This window comes from Ictidomys tridecemlineatus, chromosome 7, assembly GCF_052094955.1.
Source record: "Ictidomys tridecemlineatus isolate mIctTri1 chromosome 7, mIctTri1.hap1, whole genome shotgun sequence".
Taxonomy (NCBI): domain Eukaryota; kingdom Metazoa; phylum Chordata; class Mammalia; order Rodentia; family Sciuridae; genus Ictidomys; species Ictidomys tridecemlineatus.
In genome coordinates this window covers 178,823,830-178,842,055 of record NC_135483.1, presented here as the reverse complement: position 1 = coordinate 178,842,055, position 18,226 = coordinate 178,823,830, and the positions used below count along the sequence as shown (strand labels likewise).

The 18,226-nt window shown below is 39.5% G+C and overlaps 1 protein-coding gene across 1 annotated transcript; it reads right to left on the bottom strand.

Annotated features, from left to right (window-relative positions):
• Positions 1-11,976: 11,976 nt before the first annotated feature.
• Rpl37a (ribosomal protein L37a) lies at positions 11,977-15,211 on the bottom strand. The gene is made up of 4 exons (XM_005331833.5): positions 15,090-15,211; positions 14,607-14,735; positions 14,187-14,269; positions 11,977-12,379 (listed from the first exon to the last, which is right to left on the bottom strand). Exons 1-4 carry the CDS (start codon positions 15,090-15,092, stop codon positions 12,316-12,318), a joined length of 279 nt encoding a protein of 92 aa, XP_005331890.1. The 5' UTR covers positions 15,093-15,211; the 3' UTR covers positions 11,977-12,315.
• Between the last annotated feature and the right edge of the window lie 3,015 nt (positions 15,212-18,226).

Here is an 18,226-nt window from a genome sequence, read left to right as displayed (position 1 = left end):
TTCCTGCAAAATACAACAACCTTAGCTGAAACTTTACATCGGAAAATTTTAAATACAAAGTTTAATAATAAAGAAGACATAAGGAGAAGTTTTAATTCAATATACCTTAATTTTGATCTTGCAGCATTCTTTGAGTATCTTTTTTTTTAGGGCTTAGAAAGCCCCCTAAAGCTCATATATAACAGGCTCTATAGCCAATGATAACAGAGAAGGAATCCATACCCACCACCTTCCAAACCAAGGTACCTCTGAAAACATCAGATGTTTTCTGATGTATAGACCCTACACACACACACACACACACACACACACACACACACACTGTCAAAGAGATGGCCTCCTACCCACCCCCTTCAACACAGATTTTGGTCCTTCACGGAGATGACAGGACACGAAGCCCTCCCCGCTCCAAATAACCCACAAGGAAAGGGGCTGTCCCTCCCTCTTTCAGCACCTCTCATCAGCCCTTCTAGCAACTCTAAAATCACCAAGGCTCTAAATACAACCTCTTTCCAAAGTTTCCAGAATCACTAGTAAGTAAAACAAGTGGGGAAGAGGCACTCCTTAAAAGCTGACCCAGGCATGAGTAAGGAGAAATTGAGACTGTAAACCAGAGAGTGTAGACTGATGCCTGCCCAGCCTCTGTTCCAAGAACACAGCCCGGCTGCCTTCCTGAGCCTCATTTTCATTCTCATTTGCGATGGCTAGTATGGGGGAAGCACGCTGGAGTGGGGGTCAGAGGTGGGAGTATACATACAGATGAAGGTGAACCAAGGCTGAAAGTGGCCAGATGGCCAGTATGAAAAGCTTGCAGTCATAGTCACGCCTTCTCTTTCTCTCTAGGGACCCAAAGGAGGATTGCAAGGCAAACAAAGACTCTGATTCTGTTTTACAGGATGTGGCAGCACATTGCTGCTGCGTGACCACCCCTACTCTTACATCTCAGAGAGTTCACAGGGAACAGAGCCACCCAATCAGACGTGCACTTACCCGTCCATGGTATGTACAAGGGTCAATGCATTATTCATTGATTGCATCCGCTTATCCACTTAATTAATTCCTGTCTTGCTCAATGCCCAGCCTGTGCCTATTGGGTCCATCTAGCGCAGGCCCTGTGGGTACCAAGAAAGCAAGGTCCTTTGCTAGTCCATGCAATCAAATATAATAATGATAAAAATACCAGCTAACATGCATAGGCCTCTGGCTTTGCTCAGTATTTTGTAGAGTACTCCCCTCATCTCATCTCTACTCAGCTCCTTGAGATGGAGACTGTTACTTGCTCCATTTTCAGATAGGGAAATTGAGGGCAGGGGAAATTAAATATATTCTTGGAGTCACATAGCTAGGGGACAGTCAGAATCAGGAAATCTGGGTAGCGTAGTTTGAGCCCAACCTCCAAACCAGTCCCCTCTGTTCCCTCATTAGCTATTTGTCTGCTAGTTGTTGGGACAAGGTTAGCTGGTGACTTTGCTCATGATCATCATAGGATAAGCTAGACATCCTCAATTGGTCCTCAGGTACTTCAACCAGCTACATAATTCCTGTTCCTTCTTAAGTTATTAAAGAATGAAATTCCAGCAACATTAATTCTCCCAGATCAAACTTTTCTGACATTCACAGCCTAGATGAAGTGACCCTCCTGTGTGGTTGCAAAAATCAGCATTTAGTGTACATCTATTTGTGGACTTCACAGCTAGTCTTCCTCTACTAGAAGGAGGTTCTACCCCCTCCCTACAGGGTTGTGTCTTTTCTGTGTTCCCACCATCTAGACCATGGATTAGCAGAGTTCAAAGGATATGGGATAGCACAGGTGAGCTGGGACACCAGGATATGGGAAAGAGAAAGTAAACTCTGTGATGTTCTAGTACAAGGACTCTCCCACCCTAAGGTGAGCCATAGTAACTGTGTGAGATTGGTTTTCAACAAACAGAAATTTTGATTTTGATTATGCTTTGGGGATTTCAAGAAAGCATTTCAAGGAATAGGCATCAATAGATACTCCTTATAGTGCTGTGGAAGGCTCTTCTAGTTCTTTATATTAAATTTGACATCTTGGAAAAGGTTTTTTGATTGGTTTGTGTAAAAGGATCACTCACATTAAGATCATCTTTGCCCATAAACTGTATTACTCTTGAACGGTATCTGGTCACCTCCCTGTAGGATTATCATGGTAACCCACACTATTAAACTCACAGATGGCTTTCTTTAGTCATGAAACATGGGAAGCAGTGATCTGAGTCACTTCCTAAGGGTCAGTTATATGTTTCATCTACTGGGTTCTGGAACAGGGACAAAAATAATAGCAGAGACCACAGCTGGGGACAACATTGGCAAAACTATCTTGTGGGACTATTTGTAAGACCTGCACCATTGGTCTACCTCTTCCCATCCCCTCTCTCCCTAAGAGCTGCTGGAAAAGCTACTCTTTCCTATCTTCTGTCCCTCTGCCTACCTCCCAGTCATACTCAATTCTCTTCCTGCTCCCATGCGTACAACCTGTGGATGGGGAAGTACAGAAGGATGCCACCAAATGCCAGCAGCTACTTGGTTTTGATCCTCAGCAATTCTGGAAAAGAGACATGGCTGAATCACTGTTGAATATCTGTGAATTCCTCTCGTCTGCCTTCTTGTCTTCTATTAGCAGAGTTCAAAGAGATTTGGTTCCATTTTGGCATCTCTAAGAGAGTAGAATTGGAGCAGGGAAGGAACAAGATGAGATTTTTAGGAATCTAAGCAATATGATTTGAGTAACCTCTTGTGTTTTCTCCAAAAAAGTGTTCCACTGACAGCTGGTGATCAATGACACCCATAGGTTGGAGAGGTCACTTTACCACCAAAGCCTTTTAGCCAGGCTCTATGCCCTGTGCCCTCCACTCAGAGGCTCCTCGCCATGCCACTAAGTTCCTACTCCCGCCTCAATTTCCTGCAGTCCTCCCCTAGGCCCCCAGCTGATCTTGGCCCTGACTCATTGGTGCTGACTCAACAAAGGAAAGCAGACCCCTCGGGCAGCCTGACGGTGGACTAGGGCCAGAGCCTGCAGGAGTGGGCGAAAAGGCAGGCAGAGGCGGGGAATCCATCAATCAGCTTGTCACCAAGTCTTTGCTGAGCCCCCCTGAAGACTTGGTCCCATGCCGAGCTACACAGTGGGGGTCCCAAAGGAAAAAAGAAAAAGAGAGGGGCCTTTATTTTGTGGCAACTAAGGATACAGAGATTGAGCTCCTTCATTTTGGGGATCCTCAAGCATGGCACAGCCTTCCCCACCATCATTCATGGGAGGGGGATTGTGAGCTGCCAGTGGAGGCTGACCCAGGGGTAGGGAAGGTTGGAGAGCAGTAGCCAAGGAGGGATTTTAAAGCTGTATTTGAAAAATTTTAGACATAAGACTCAGATAATATCAGTCGTTTTTAAAAGATGGGAGCGCATCAATGAAAATTATGGGGGATTTTAAAGCCTGCCCCAAGTCCACTCCCTGGACACTGTCATTGCTACTAGCCATTTTTCCCTCACACCTGCTAAGTACGGGGTAACTCCTCTGAGTAAAAGCAGTGTTTCTACAATGTCCCTTCCAAAATGAACCTGCCGTGTGACTCTGAGATACTATCTTTTAAACCCCAATTGCATCTACAGAGGGGAATAGAGGACCATAAAAGAGGTGAGGCCACAGAGCAGATCTCTGGCATGGAGGGCTGCACTGTGGAGCCTACAGCCCTGAGAACTGGAATCCTGACACAACTACTTACCATTCATGTAAGGGAACTTGGGACAGTCTTTTGGTTCCTGGGCCTGGCTCGTCTAGCCTTGTGAAGAGGAAGAAAGTGGCAACATCAATGGGCATTGCGAGGACAGACATGACTGCCAGCATGCCAGGGCCAGCCCTGCTAGGGAAATGTGTGAGCATTGAATTAAGACAAAAGTGGGGAGAAATAAGCTGGGGATCACCAAGGGAAAAGTCACTTTCTCATTCTTCTGAATTCATCCACTTACCTTGATGGGTGAGACTTGTCAAGGGCTCCCTCTGCTGTCCATTGCTTATATTTCTCTTCATATATACAACATGATATCCATATTCCATAGTTTGGGGCACAGAGTGAGCATACGCCTTGGGTTAATCAGTGGAATGCTATTTGTACTTTGTTAACATTATCTCTTTCCATTCTGTTATTTTTCTCTAATTTTATGCCTTTGGCCCCCATCTGAATTGGCCCTCCTGTTATCAAAGCCATGTGCATTCTGGATCTGTTTCCTTATTTGTAAAAAGAAAATAAACATTCTGTGAATGTTTCAAGCTAGTAAATGACAGAAATGGAATTAGATAATATAACTTCTGGGTCCATAACATTTAAACTTCTCTAATATTCTTTTTTTGTCATCTGTAAAATGGTGAAAATTATCACATTAATCTCATGCCTTTGGTGTTGGGAGAAGGGGAGACAATGCAAGAGGAAAGGAGACTTGGCAACAGAAAAGAACACTATAAACATTAGCCATAATACTAAAGCACAGAGTGTTCGAGCACAGTATGGCTGGTGCTTAAAGTAGAAACAGGATGTGACAATAGATGGTGTTGGTGAGATAAGCAGGAGTCAAGCCATGAAGAGCTTGTAAAATACAGTCCTTCAGTTACTCAGTGCAGGGCCATTATGAAGAATAAACGAATTTATAGAGTTCACAGCCATAGAAAACAGCTCACAGCAAGGGGCATACCCTAGGTACTGCTGATACATTAGGTATTCCTGAAGGCTTCCCAAAGTTAATCATGTCTTAGAGACTAAAACAGGAAAGGATATGACAAAAAGAGCCTTGAGTTAATGAGTTAAAAGGATAGTTGCTTGGAAGGAGGAGGAAAAGTACAAAAAACTTAGAGAAGAACATCAGGAAAGTAAAGGAGAAACCTGTCACCTTTATAATACTGGTCTTCAACCTTAACAAATTACACCATTACACACACTGAGCTCCCACTTACCAAAAAAGGCCCTTCTCTCCTCCTGATTCCCTCCAAGTCATGCATCCCATTGGTTCTGTCAACAAGTAGTGCCATTAGTGTGCCTCCTTGCATCAGGATAATCTTTTGACCCATTTTTGAGTGTCAGGCTCTTACTTAGCTTCCCCCATTGGTTCATAACTTCATTGCTCTAGTTACTCAATTACAAAGTCCAGTGTTTATGACAGTGTGCTTAACTTTCCTCCTGTACTGATCTTTTTTAAAGGGGGAAAAAAATCTTTGACAAACCTAACAATGTGGTCAGAGACCTGCACAGTTTGAGAAACACTTGACAAACAAAATCTCATTCAATAATATATCTTTTAATGATAAATTATCATTATCAATGCAGAAGAGTTTTGTTTATACAATTTATAATAAAGTAATTTTTAACATTATCAACAAAATGAAAACACTGTTAGCATTTTTCTCTTCTACCTAGCTGATCCTAGAAAATATGCCCTAATTCATCTCAATTATTCATCTGTGGAAAATTTGTCCCAGAAATCTTTCTTTAGTCTCCTTTTTTCTTTACCTTAGCTTGACCACATTATAACATTATAAGAATTTAAAAGGAACTATGAATTTACCAAACTGTAATTTTACACAAGCTTTTAACCTTTTGTATATGTCCTTGGGATGAATCCTCTAAACCTTCCACTTAATTCTCAGCAGGCTGCGTTCCTTTCTTTTGTTTATGTAGTACCACCCTCTAGTGTTACATATGATGTTTGCAGCCAATACATGCTGACAAGTTTGTCTGATTTGTCCAAGGAATGAGTAATCTCTGCAGATAAGTATCTTTCTGATTTACAGACTAGGTTCCCAAAGAATTCATGTAAATTCATTAGATTCCAAGGCCAAACTACACTATAATAAATCTTCAAAATTAGAACTGTGGACTGCACTATGACAAGTTATAAAGGAATTTTTTTCAAAATCAGTAGACAAAACAAAGTGTGAATATAATGATATACATATAATAATTATTGTTTTCCCCTGCTGACATTTTTAAGGTGTACATCAATGTTTAATATCAAATCAGGGAACAAAATTGAGTGTCAATTCTCAGATCAAGGGGTTGGTTGTTTCTAGTTCAGCATGATTTTTTTTTTAACATCTATTACTGCTACTTCTTGAGCTGAGTCTTTCTTAATATTTTAAGTGTTTACTTCATATATTATTTAGAAATTAACTGATTTACATATTGTGACTTATAATGACCACAGTTTGCTGGGTTGTCTTGTTCTTTGGCATTGGCCTTGGAGAATTTATCAGTTCTCCTTGATTTCTGAGTGTTTCTCTAAGTTCTTTAATTATTCTTTACTCCTCAAAAACATTTTTAAAGCCATGAGTTCCTACTTATCTAGTGTTTCACATCAACTTCAATGGTCCAGATATGGTGAAAAATCACATACACAATTTTTGTATGTTTATATTAATGTCCCTCTTTATATCTAGTGATATATACATTTTTTTTTCTTTAAAATCCTTTTTTTTTTCCAGGTATTCCTATAGCCTTTTATAAATTAGTGTTGCATGTGGCATATCTTTTTCCATTATTTTAATTTTTGAGAGAGAGGTGTTTTTTTTTAAATATTTATTTTTTAGTTTTCAGCGGACACAATCTTTTTGTATGTGGTGCTGAGGTTTGAACCCGGGCCGCCCGCATGCCAGACGAACGCGCTACTGCTTGAGCCACATCCCCAGCCCCCATTATTTTACTTTTAACCTTTCTGTAGCTATATGATTTTGATGTATCTATCTATATTTTATTTATATCTAACTCCTATACTTTAGGAGTTATACATTGGGTATATAAGTCAATCTATCTTTTGAGATATTTATCTATTTATATGTAATGCTATTATTGACACATTAATATACTACATATACATGTGTGTATAGGTATGTTTTATCCACCATTGATGTATTACCTGTCCAATCATTCTTTTTTCTCTTCTGATTGCTTTATAATACTATTTCTGATGTATGGTTATACATTATAAATTGAGTTATATATCGTTATTAATAATTACCAGAGATTACAACGTATTTGCTTTGTAGTTTGACCTCTTCCTGAATACAGAACTTCAAAACATTTTAACACTATTTACCCTTTCCTTATCTATAGGCTGTTGTTTTTCTACATGTTAATATTGCTCCCAAAGTTATTGTTATTCAAATAGTCAATATTAACTTGTATTTACTTATATATTTCCCCTTTCTGTTGAATTCATTCCTACTTATATTTTCCAGACTCTTTCATGGATTACTTTCTGTAGCATGTGTGGGTGTATTAGTGATAAACTCAGTATTTTGTTGTTGAAAACTATATTTCATGTAAGATATGATCACTGAATATAGAATCTGAAGCACTCTGGAGGTAAAAAAACCATTGTCTTCTGGATTCCAGATTCCATCATCATTAAGAAGTTAACTGTCTTAGTTAACTTTTCTTTTCTTTTTTAGCACTGGAGATGGAACCCAGGGGTGCTTAACCACTAAGCAATATCCCTAGCCCTTTTAATTTTGAAAGGTCTCACTGAATTGCTTAGGATGAAGTTGCTGAGCCTGGCCACCAAATTGCAATCTTGTCTGCTTCAGCCTCCAGAATCACTGGGATTGTGCCACTGGGATGTTCCACTGCATCCAGCATAGTGCTCTTCCTTTATCGGCTGCTTTTAGGCTATTTCTTTTTAGTATTCAATAATACTATGACATTCTTTGGCATGATTTGTGTGTGCATGTGTGCTTATTTTAAGTAAGGTCTACAAGGATTTCTTGAATCCGTGGCTTGATCTCTCATAGGTTTTGTAAAATTCTAGGCCATTATTATCTCACCTCTCTCCTCCTTTAACTCCAATTACTTGTTAGAACTTATTCCTGTAGCTCCTATATGCCTCCTACACTTACTTGTTCATTTCCATTGTTTTTGTGCTTCTGGATTTATTTTTTTCTGGGGGGGCGGGATGGGGGGTGGTGCTAGCCTTCAAACCCAGGGGTACTTTACCATTGAGCTATATATCCCTGGTCCTTTTTTTAAACTTTGAGACAGGGTCTTGGGCTAAGCTGCCCAAGCTGGCTTTGAACTTGTGATCATCCTGTTTCAGTCTCCCCAAGTAGCTGGGATTATAGGTGTGCACCACTGTGGCCAACCTAGATTTGTTTTGACCTACCTTTTGAATAAATTCTTAGGCTGCATCTACTCTGCTGCTGGATCTACCCACGGAACTCTATTTTAGTCATTAAATCACTTAATTCAAGATCATTTTTTAGATAAGTTTCATTGTTCTATAGCACAGTGGAGTTACAACAGTTTACAAGAACTACATATTTAATAAAGAATCGAAAGTTTTGAGGTTCTCAACACAAAGAAATGATAAATATTTGAGGAAAATGTTAATGACCCTAATTTGATCATATACATTACATATTTGTATCAAATTATCAATGTATCCTACAAATAAGTACATTTTTAAAAGACTCTAAAACAAATTTTTTGTAATGAAATTCTCAGTCTCTTAATATTTGTCTATAAGAAACATTTATTTTTAAGTCAATGTTTGATAACTTATTTGGACACCCTTCGAGTCTGTTTCAATTCTCTATTAATTGTCTTGTCCCCTTGAATGCCTAGTTATTTTCACTAAAGTCCAGACATGATATATAAAAAAATTATTACAAACTGGAATTTAAAGTATTTTATTTTCAGAGAGGATTTGCATTTGCTTCCTGTAGGCAGCTAGAGCACTATTAAGAATTAGCTGGACTAACTAAATTCAATCATGGATTAAGATTATTTGGAGTCATGTTTAGTCTCTACAAGGGCATTTACTTCTTGTTCACTCCTACTTCTAGGATGCAGCCCTTGGGAGTCTGACTTCACACTGGGTCGCTCACAAAAAATAAAAGCAAGAGATAATATCCAGGCAAGAATCAGGGTAACTTCAGAGAATCTCCTAGACAGCAATCCATGGTCTTTTACTTAATATACTTTCACTAAAGGAAGGGCTCCATCTCAGATAGCCACTCCCTGTTATGACTGCTCAATTTACAAATGCCTAGAAGAAATACTTTGTTTCATCACTTTTATTGGCTTGTGTCATGTGATCATCTTTTCATAGCCAAAGGAAAGTACTGTTATTGCCAGACCCTGTCTCAAAATTAAACAAATAAAAATAGTGACTCAGTGGGTTCAATCCCCAAAAGGAAAAAAAAAAATTAAAGAAACCTACAGTGGACTGATGAAGTTTTCCACAGCAAGTAACAAGAGTCATTAACACACTGAGGCCTAAAGGAATAAATCTCAGTAGTTGTTGTAATAGAGCAAAGACCACCTAATGGGAACTATGGCCTTTAATAGAAATCTTTTTTTTTTTTTTTTTTTTTGGTGGTACTAGGGATTTAACCCAAGCCTTGTGTGTGAGGCAAGCACTGTACCAACTGAGCTATATCCAACCTAATAGAAGTCTCTCTTTAAAGCAAGGAGAAGCAGGAAAAATAATTATAACTCCACTTTTAGATATTCTGCTGGTACTTCTCACTTTTTGAACCTACCTAGAATGCAAGGACAAGGGAGTCCATCCTTATAGATCATATATAGGAGAGAAATCTCCTAGAAATCTACCACAAAACTATTTAGCTGGGTGTGGTGGCACATTCCTATAATCCCAGCAAAAGTTCAAAGCCAGTTGCATCAAAAAGCAAGGTGCTAAACAATCCAGTGAGACCCTGTCTCTAAATAAAATACAAAATAGGGCTGGGGATGTCAGTGATCTAGTGCCCCAGAGTTCAATCCCTATTACCACCCCCCCAAAAGACAATGTAAGTAGAACACCACCTTTCCTGCCTGTTGATTCAGTGGTATACAAAACCCAAAATAATCAACATATTGACTTTTTAAATCCAGTCAAAAATATGGTCCTAAGAAAAAAATAGGCAGTAAGCACCAGAACCCCTGAGCTCATTAAATTCAAGGTTGCAAGCTAAATAGAAAACAAAAAATGCCTTCAGAGACAACTGGCCTCAGTGGGTACAGTCTCATATCCCATCTGATTTCTTGACACATCCATCCTGGCTATTGGGAAGATGGCACCATATACTGGTAGACTGAATTACAGACATTTTGTAGGACAGTTACCTTATGCTCAGGTAGTATACACCAAAGTTTTCAGAGCAAGCCAATATCTTAAAGCATGCTGTCTCTCGTAACCAAATGACTTTCTTTATTCCATACTGTCAGACTATACTGCATAGGATACCACAATGACAGATAAAGCACCTGCAGACATATTGTATGTATGAAAGACAAATCCATACCTGTGTACAGCTCATACACAGATTATTTACTTTAGTGGGTAAGTAGTGCTGATTGAACCTTGCACATGCTAAAGCAGGTACTATCCCGCTGAGCTACCTGCCCAGCTCAATGCCTGTCCTTAACATACTGTTGCTCTTTGCAATGATGGCAGATGTCCAATGTAATAACTTGGTGAATGGTACAGCACCTCTGTCTTTGTGAGGAGAGGTCCATGTTTTAGAGCTCATACACAGGTTCCATCTCTTACTACCATGACTATTTTGTTCATGAGCTTTTTGAACAAGCAACAAGTTGATGGCTGGGGAAAATAGCTGATGTTCTCAGAATGAATTATTTCATCAATGAGAGCAATGTCCACAGTTCTATTTAGAACCTTGAATTAGCCTGTTTTTCCTTCTTGTTCTTGAAATTCTGACCTGTTTGTTGGCCAAACCATTAGCCACTGCCTAAGAATCAGTATAAAGCTTCACCTCAAATCATTTTTGCAAAACAGATCCTACCTTTTAAATTCTTCCCACTGGGAAAACTGTGCTTCACCACTTTCTATCTATGTTCACTTTCAGCTGATGTCAGAAGTATGTAGATTCACCCCCCAAAAAAAGGTATTCATAAACTACTTAATTTTCTTACATGTAAATGGAACATTATGTATCTGTCAAGTTGTTGGATTGAACAAGACAGTACTGTTAGTGACTCAGGCTAATTCCTAGCAAGGTAACACAGAAGACCTCAACCATGATTCCAAACCCCCTAAATACTCTATTCTACAAGGCATTTTACAGCAAACTGCAACAGAGTTAATTTAACCCAGAATGCCCAACTAGTTAGGCAGTGTAGCTACATGGTGCACTTCAGGGCAACTAAAGTCAATTCAACTCTCAATGCTGACTAGAAATTGTAGCCACTACTTGGAAATTCCTATGAAGACCTAGGTCAAACACTATGAAATAGTCTAATTTGTCCCTCATGGTACCACCAATCACTGACCCACAATACCCACAAATGATGCTTCACAGGACAAAAATCAGTAGAGTACAAAATCTTGTTAAAAAAAAAAAAAAGACCACATTTACTCATTACTTAAGCAGACCAAGTGCAAGGAATTATGCTTGGTACTGGGTATACTACAATAAGCTAAATCCTGTTGAAACAATAACCTAAAACAAAAAATCTAACCCATTATTTTTATGAGTTTAGAAGAGGTTGACCCAGTCAAGAAGTACTGCCCTGAGGTGATATTTGTGCCAGAACCAGCTCTGGAGTAGATGAAGGAAACATCTGTGTATAAGCTATTTGGGGGGGGGGGGTCACTAAAGGGCAAAAGCAAGATTTATCAGAAAGGGGTTGATTCAAGAAAAGTCACAAAGGTCTTTATTCTAACAGTAAAGGAAATCCATGTTTTATAACCTTTATATTCATGAAGAATTACTGATTTTGGAGTCCCTACCAGACGGCTGCTTAGACAGGGCTGAGAAAGAGATAATAACCACCAGAACTAATCATAACTAGTAAACTCCTCCAAGGAACTTACACTTTTGTTACAATCTATATGAAATTGAATTCAATCTATGAACCCTTGTGTGAAAACTAAACAAAAGGATGGCAGATACATTCAAAATTTGTTATGTTTCACATGTTCATGTGCACTCAAATGAAACACCAAGAGAGGCAATTTATGTATATCCTTTGTGTATTTTAGCATATTTTACCTTTAAAACAAATTTTGTACAATATCAATGTATTTCGGAGTAGTTGAACAGTGTTTTTAAAAAACAAAAAAAGCTGAGTATATACTAAGCCATAAGACTCAGTTTCGTGCCGTTATCATCTGACTACTGAAGAAAAAAAGACCTGAATTACAATAACCCATCTAGCAAAATTTTCCAATTCAAATTAGAAGGGCTTCAATTTACAAATCTTTTGAAAGGGCAATATTAATGCAATTCACATCAGAACATTCAGTTAATACAATTAGCAAACAAACCACAATTTTGCTATATGACAGAACTTTCTACTGGTCTTTCAATTCCTTCAGTCTTCTGATTGCAGACTTGACTGTGACAGCAGAAGTGGTGCTGTGAAGAAAAATTCAGTTTCCAATAAATTAAGCATATTAAAGTATAAAATGTCAAATAAAGCTACCTCATTGTTACAGGAAAATCCTAAAGACTTTCTTAACTTCTGGAAAAAGACTACTTGCAGTTAACCCAAAGATTTAATTAATATTAAAACTATTAATTCAGAAATCAGAGGCTCACAAACTATACTATGGCATCTCTTAAGAACCACACCTTTAGGCTCTTACAGAATTAGAAGTCAACTGCATATAACTAATCTCTTAAACAGCATTTTTTTTTAAAAAAGGAGAGGAATAGCTTGCCTAAATTCATCAAATGGGAATACATAGAAGAAATGAATAAAGTTTCAAGCCAATACAATAAGATAGGTTTTTTTGGGGGGGGAGGGGGGATTGTTACTGGGAATTGAGTCCACAGCTTAGCACATACTTAGGCCAAATTATATCACTGTTACCACTAAGCCACATTAACCCCCTGTAACTCTGGCCTTTTTGAGACAGGTTGCTGAGGCTGGCCTCAAACTTACATCTTACTGCCTCAGCCTCCCAAGTAGCAGGGACTATAGGCATATAAAGATCAAACAATTCTTTAAGCTTTTTCAAAACAGAGATATTAAAATGACTAGAGTTGAGCGAGGTAGCTCAAACTTGTAATCCCAGAGACTCAAGAGGCTTAGGCAAGAGCACTGCAATTTTGAGGCTAGCCTCAACAATTTAGCAAGATGCAAAGCAACTTAGTGAGAACTTGTCTCAAAAAGGAATGGGCTGGGGTTGTGGCTCAGTGGTAGAGCGCTCCTCTAGCACGAGCAGGACCAGGATTCGATCCTCAGCACATTGAAAAAAAAAAAAAAAAAAAAAGGAATGGGGATGTGGCTCACTGGTTAAGCACCCCTGGGTTCAATCCCTGGTACCTGCCCCCAAAACCAACAACAACAACAAAAATCGAACAAAATAGTGACCACAAATATTTAGAACAAAATTCAGGAAAAGTCACAAAACTATTCCATGGCGGGCTTAAGAATGCTCATTCACTTTACTATCGGGGCTAAGTACTCTTGACATCATTTTACTGTTTGTCACCACAAATTAAAACGAGATGCTTAAATATACATCCATATTAACATTTTCCACTATTTCAGTTTAAGGGCAAAATTAACTTAAAAATACATATACATCATATTGCATATGGCTAGTTTATTTTGGACAGCACAGATCTACACACTGGCTTGAGTAAAAAGTCAGGCTCTGAGAATTCAGAGTCAACAAACAACTCCACTTCTAGAAGCCTTTAAGGGCAGCTATAATTTCTGGAAATGGATACACTGAAGAGTCAAAACAAGCAATACCAGCACATATATATATATATATATATATTTTCCCCCCTAATAGTATTACCTGGCCCTGTAGGGTCACAATGGTAAATAAATCCAAACAACAACAGAGGTACGAAGGTCCATATGGCTTCAAGTTTCCATATAGTTTTAAACCAATTGACCTCTTAAAAACTATCTTTACAAAAACAACTTGCAGTGCAAGCCAAGGTTCTGTACAGACTCAAAGTATGAGCAAGGGACCTACAAAATATCACAACACTAACAATGACCCCAGTTTACAGGATTTCAAAGCATCTCATAAAATTTTATTTTAATAGTTTTATTTCTATTCTTTGAATGTAAAATAAACCATGACACGAAAGAATTCTGGGGGAGGGCCCCCCAGAGCATCTTTATTCTCCTAACCCATCAAGGGCGAAAGAGGCCTACGCTGTTCCCACAGACTTTTAAATAACAAAAAAATGGACTCACTTGTAGGTCCAGGCACCACCAGCCACTGTTTTCATGCAGGAACCACAGTGCCAGATCCCCACAGCCCGTCTCTTCATCTTGGTCTGCAAAAGAATCAATTTCTCACTATGAATCAAACAAAAACCTTTTTATCTTGCCAGCTTCGAGAAGCTTAATTTGTACACAAGAAAACCAACTTAAGCACCTAGTAAATGGCCAAATATTTGTTAAAAGAATGTTATTAGATGCGGACTACCCTTTTTATCCTTGAGTTCCTCAGTAATTTTGTTTAAATGAAGAACATTTCCCAAAACCTAAGGGTACCACCATGCTCTCATTTCACAAATGTTAATTGACTGTATGCGCAATCCCCAGTGCTCACCAGCACTGTTTATAAGCCCCCTTGGAGAGGAAGCCTGTCCCCTCCCCAGATCACCTTACTTTGCCACAGAAGGAACATGTGTACTTGGCGTGCTGGCTGATTTCGATTTTCTTCACCATTTTCCGGAGGGAGGCACCGTAGCGGGTCCCATATTTACCGACGATTCCGACTTTCTTAGTGCGTTTAGCCTGTTGAGATCGAGGAAAGGGACAGACCAATGACATTTAGAGTTGAGACCCAGGTCCCGGTGTCTCCACACACATCTCTGCCACCCCTCAGCCCCTCCTCTGTGACCTAGTTTTTAAAAAATTAAACCCGGTGAAACAGGGGTCCGGGACGCGCCCAAAGCTCCGAGAGCCTGGCAAGCTGTCCCTGCCCCGCCGCCTCGGCGTGTCCCAGAGTCAAGTCTCCAGAAAAGGCGAGGGTATAAAGACTGGAAAGGGCTCGGGGAAGGGCTCGCGGGCCGAGGCGGGAGCGGAGAAAAAGCGAGAGGACAGATGCAGACGGATAAACACTTACGCTGCAAGAACTATCACACTCACCATGTCGCCGCGACTTAGGCCCGAGACCGAAGAGGAAGAGATGTTGTGCGCAGGCGCAATTTAGAGGGGAGAGCGGAAGTGACGATAGGCCTCTCTAGGAACTGAGCTCTATGGTCTGGAGGTTTCCCTGAAGTTATTCTCCTAGAAAGGCCTCCTTGCTATTTCTCCTGGAATGTTTAGGGTGGCTAGAGTGTCTCCACCAGGTTTATCGCGACTCACTAGCTGAAACGACAAACGTCGAACTGAATTACGTTCACATTAATTCACATATATTCCCGGCTCCATTCTCTGCGCAAGGAGGTCAGGTTTTAAGTGACTTGCTTAGTGCACTTGAATTAAAGAAGTGGTGCTTAAATCTTAGGTTTGTGACTCCAAATCTCATGGCTTTCCCTACTACCTTATGCATTTTAAAATCATAAGCTCCTGTGCAAGATGCTGGCACTAATCCTGAGTAGAATCCAAGGCTTCTGTCCCAGAGCAAGTTGCATTCCCCCTGCTAGAATCCCGTAGTCCCATTAATGAGTTATGAAATTTCACTCATGAGAGCTCCGGATCAGAAGGAGAAAGAGCCTGAAGTTTTCTTGGAAAAGTTGGATACGTTATTAAGATAAAGAGAGAAGGTGTCATGTAATGTTTAGGAACATAGGCTTTGGAATCAGACTGTCCAGCTTCAAAGCGGGGCTCTACTATTTACCAACCCTGACAAGTTGTTTTATTTTTCTGCATATTGTTTTCCTCAGCTGTAAAATCTGGATAATTATAGCATCTACTATACGAAGTTGTTATGAAAAGTTAATGAATTAAATGCGTGAAGTGTCTGAAACTTAGTATAACACTATATAATTGTAACCATTAGTATTATTATTCAGATGAAGAATATGAGGCTTGGAGAAGTTAAGAATCTTGCCCAGTGTCACACAGCAATAAGTAATGAAGATAGAACTGAAGTCTATCTAGATCTATCTGATTCCAAAGTTAGTTCTCTTAATTGCTGATATGTGTTAATCCAGCTAATGATTATTTATTGTACTGAAAAAGCAAAGTAGATTGACTTGGAATCAGGTGCCCAGCTCTCAGTTCAGGCCAGGCTCTCTAACTACCTTGAGGTAGGACTTTGGCTTAGCCAGTCCCTGAATAGTCCCTCACCACAACTTCCCAACAGCCAACATATTTATTTACAATGAGAGAATGAACCAGACAACCTCCAAAGTCCCATCCACTTCCTATCTTTTATAGTTCCACCAAGCGCTTCCAGACTGTTGGAGCAATAACTGGCCATGAAATTTGTGTTGTTACCAACATCTTACCCCCCCCCCCATTTTTTTTTCCAGTATTAGAGATTGAACCCAGAGAAGCTCTACCACTGAGCTACATCCCTCCCCCACTCCCTTTTTTGAGACAGGATCTTGATAAATTGCTGAAGCTGGCCACAAACTTGAGAACCTCCTGCCTCAGCCTTCTGAATAGCTGGAATCACAGACATACACATGTCATTCTATACATTTTTAGGAACAAAAGCAATTCCACTTTTATCCTCCCCAGTCTGTTACTCCAGTTCTGGCTATGTAAATCCAATGAGGAAAAAAAAAAAAAAAAGCAAAAAGTGTTCTGTTTATGGTAGTGAATAGTAGAAATAATTAAATCAATTTTTGTGTGTATATATTTCTGAAGTTTCTATATTTTTATGATGAGCACATAATTATTTTATAAGCTGAAGAAATTTCCATTTTAACCAAATTCCACAATTTCATTAGCAACTAGTACACCTAACACCTAGATAAAAACCAGAGTTCCTTAGAGAAATGGCTGATTCTAGAACTGCAGCAGGAAACAATGCAGTATGAGCCTGGAACATTTTGTAGTACCATACAAGTAGGGAAATACTAAAAAAAAGCCAGAAAACCCCTGCGCTGACTGGAATGTCAAAGAGGTGAGCAGACTGAAAGAGCTCCCAATGGTTACTCAGGAGGCTGAGCCAGGAGAATCATAGGTTGGCCAGAATTTCTCAGAACTGTCAGGAAAGGGAAACTGGAGATTCTGTCAAAGTCAAGAGGAGTCTGAGGTGACATGATGCCTAAGTGTGTACTACAGTATCCTAGAACAAAAAGTGAGACACTAGGTAAAAACCAAAATCCGAGTAAACCATGGGATTTAATTCATAATAATGTCTCCATATTGACTTATTAATTATAATGGATACACACCAACACACACACACACACACACACACACACACACACCATACCAAGGTAAGGCGTCTATTAGGGGAACCTGGATAAAAGGATATACTGAAACTGTTAACCATTACTTCCTCAGTTCTTCTATAAATCAAAAACTGTTCTAAGAAGTAGTCTATTTAAGCCCCTCCCCAGATCATCAAAATTCAACTCCAGGAGGAGAGGGCCTTTGTTGTTGATCTCTGCATCCTAGGGCTTCACCCAGAGTCAGGGGTAATGAATATTGTTGAATGGGCACTTGTTCCCTTGCAAGGTCTAATGGTCATAAGTTTATTAGAGTTTTATGTTTGGATTTCTCTACCTTACAAGATCAATCCACTTAAGTCAGAATGGAAACAAGAGTTTAGAGATGTTTTAGCCAATTTGGAAACTTAGGTCCAGGAAGGTCAAAGGAATTGCCTAAGGCCACATGGCCAATAAGTGCCTTCCAAACTTGTGTTCTACCTATTGTACTGCAAGATTCATGTCTCCAAGTCTGTTTCCTTAACTGTATAAAATACTATAATGCTCCAGAGAGTCTTGGGAAGATAAAATAAGCATCAATAGCTCCCCAGTGGGCCTCCTCTATGGTGTCTACTTTTGTTGAAATACTGCTACTGCCTGATCTCCAGGTCTCTTGATGCCTTTAATCTCATCTTCTCTCTGCCATACTTGAGAGACTACAGCAAGTTTGTTTTCTGCCTTCCTTAAAAATATGCCTATTTCCTTTCTTAATTTCTTTAGCTTGGGCACAATAAGACTACTGGGGTCACAGGAATGGCTTCCTGGGCCCACAAAGGGAGCTGAGTGTGCTCGAGTTCCACCTTCTATCTTAGGCACCTCCTCCACTTAGGGTGGGAATAATGGAAAGTTCTCTGTCCAAATTAAGCCTGCTCTGGAAACTGTACATTAAAACAAATC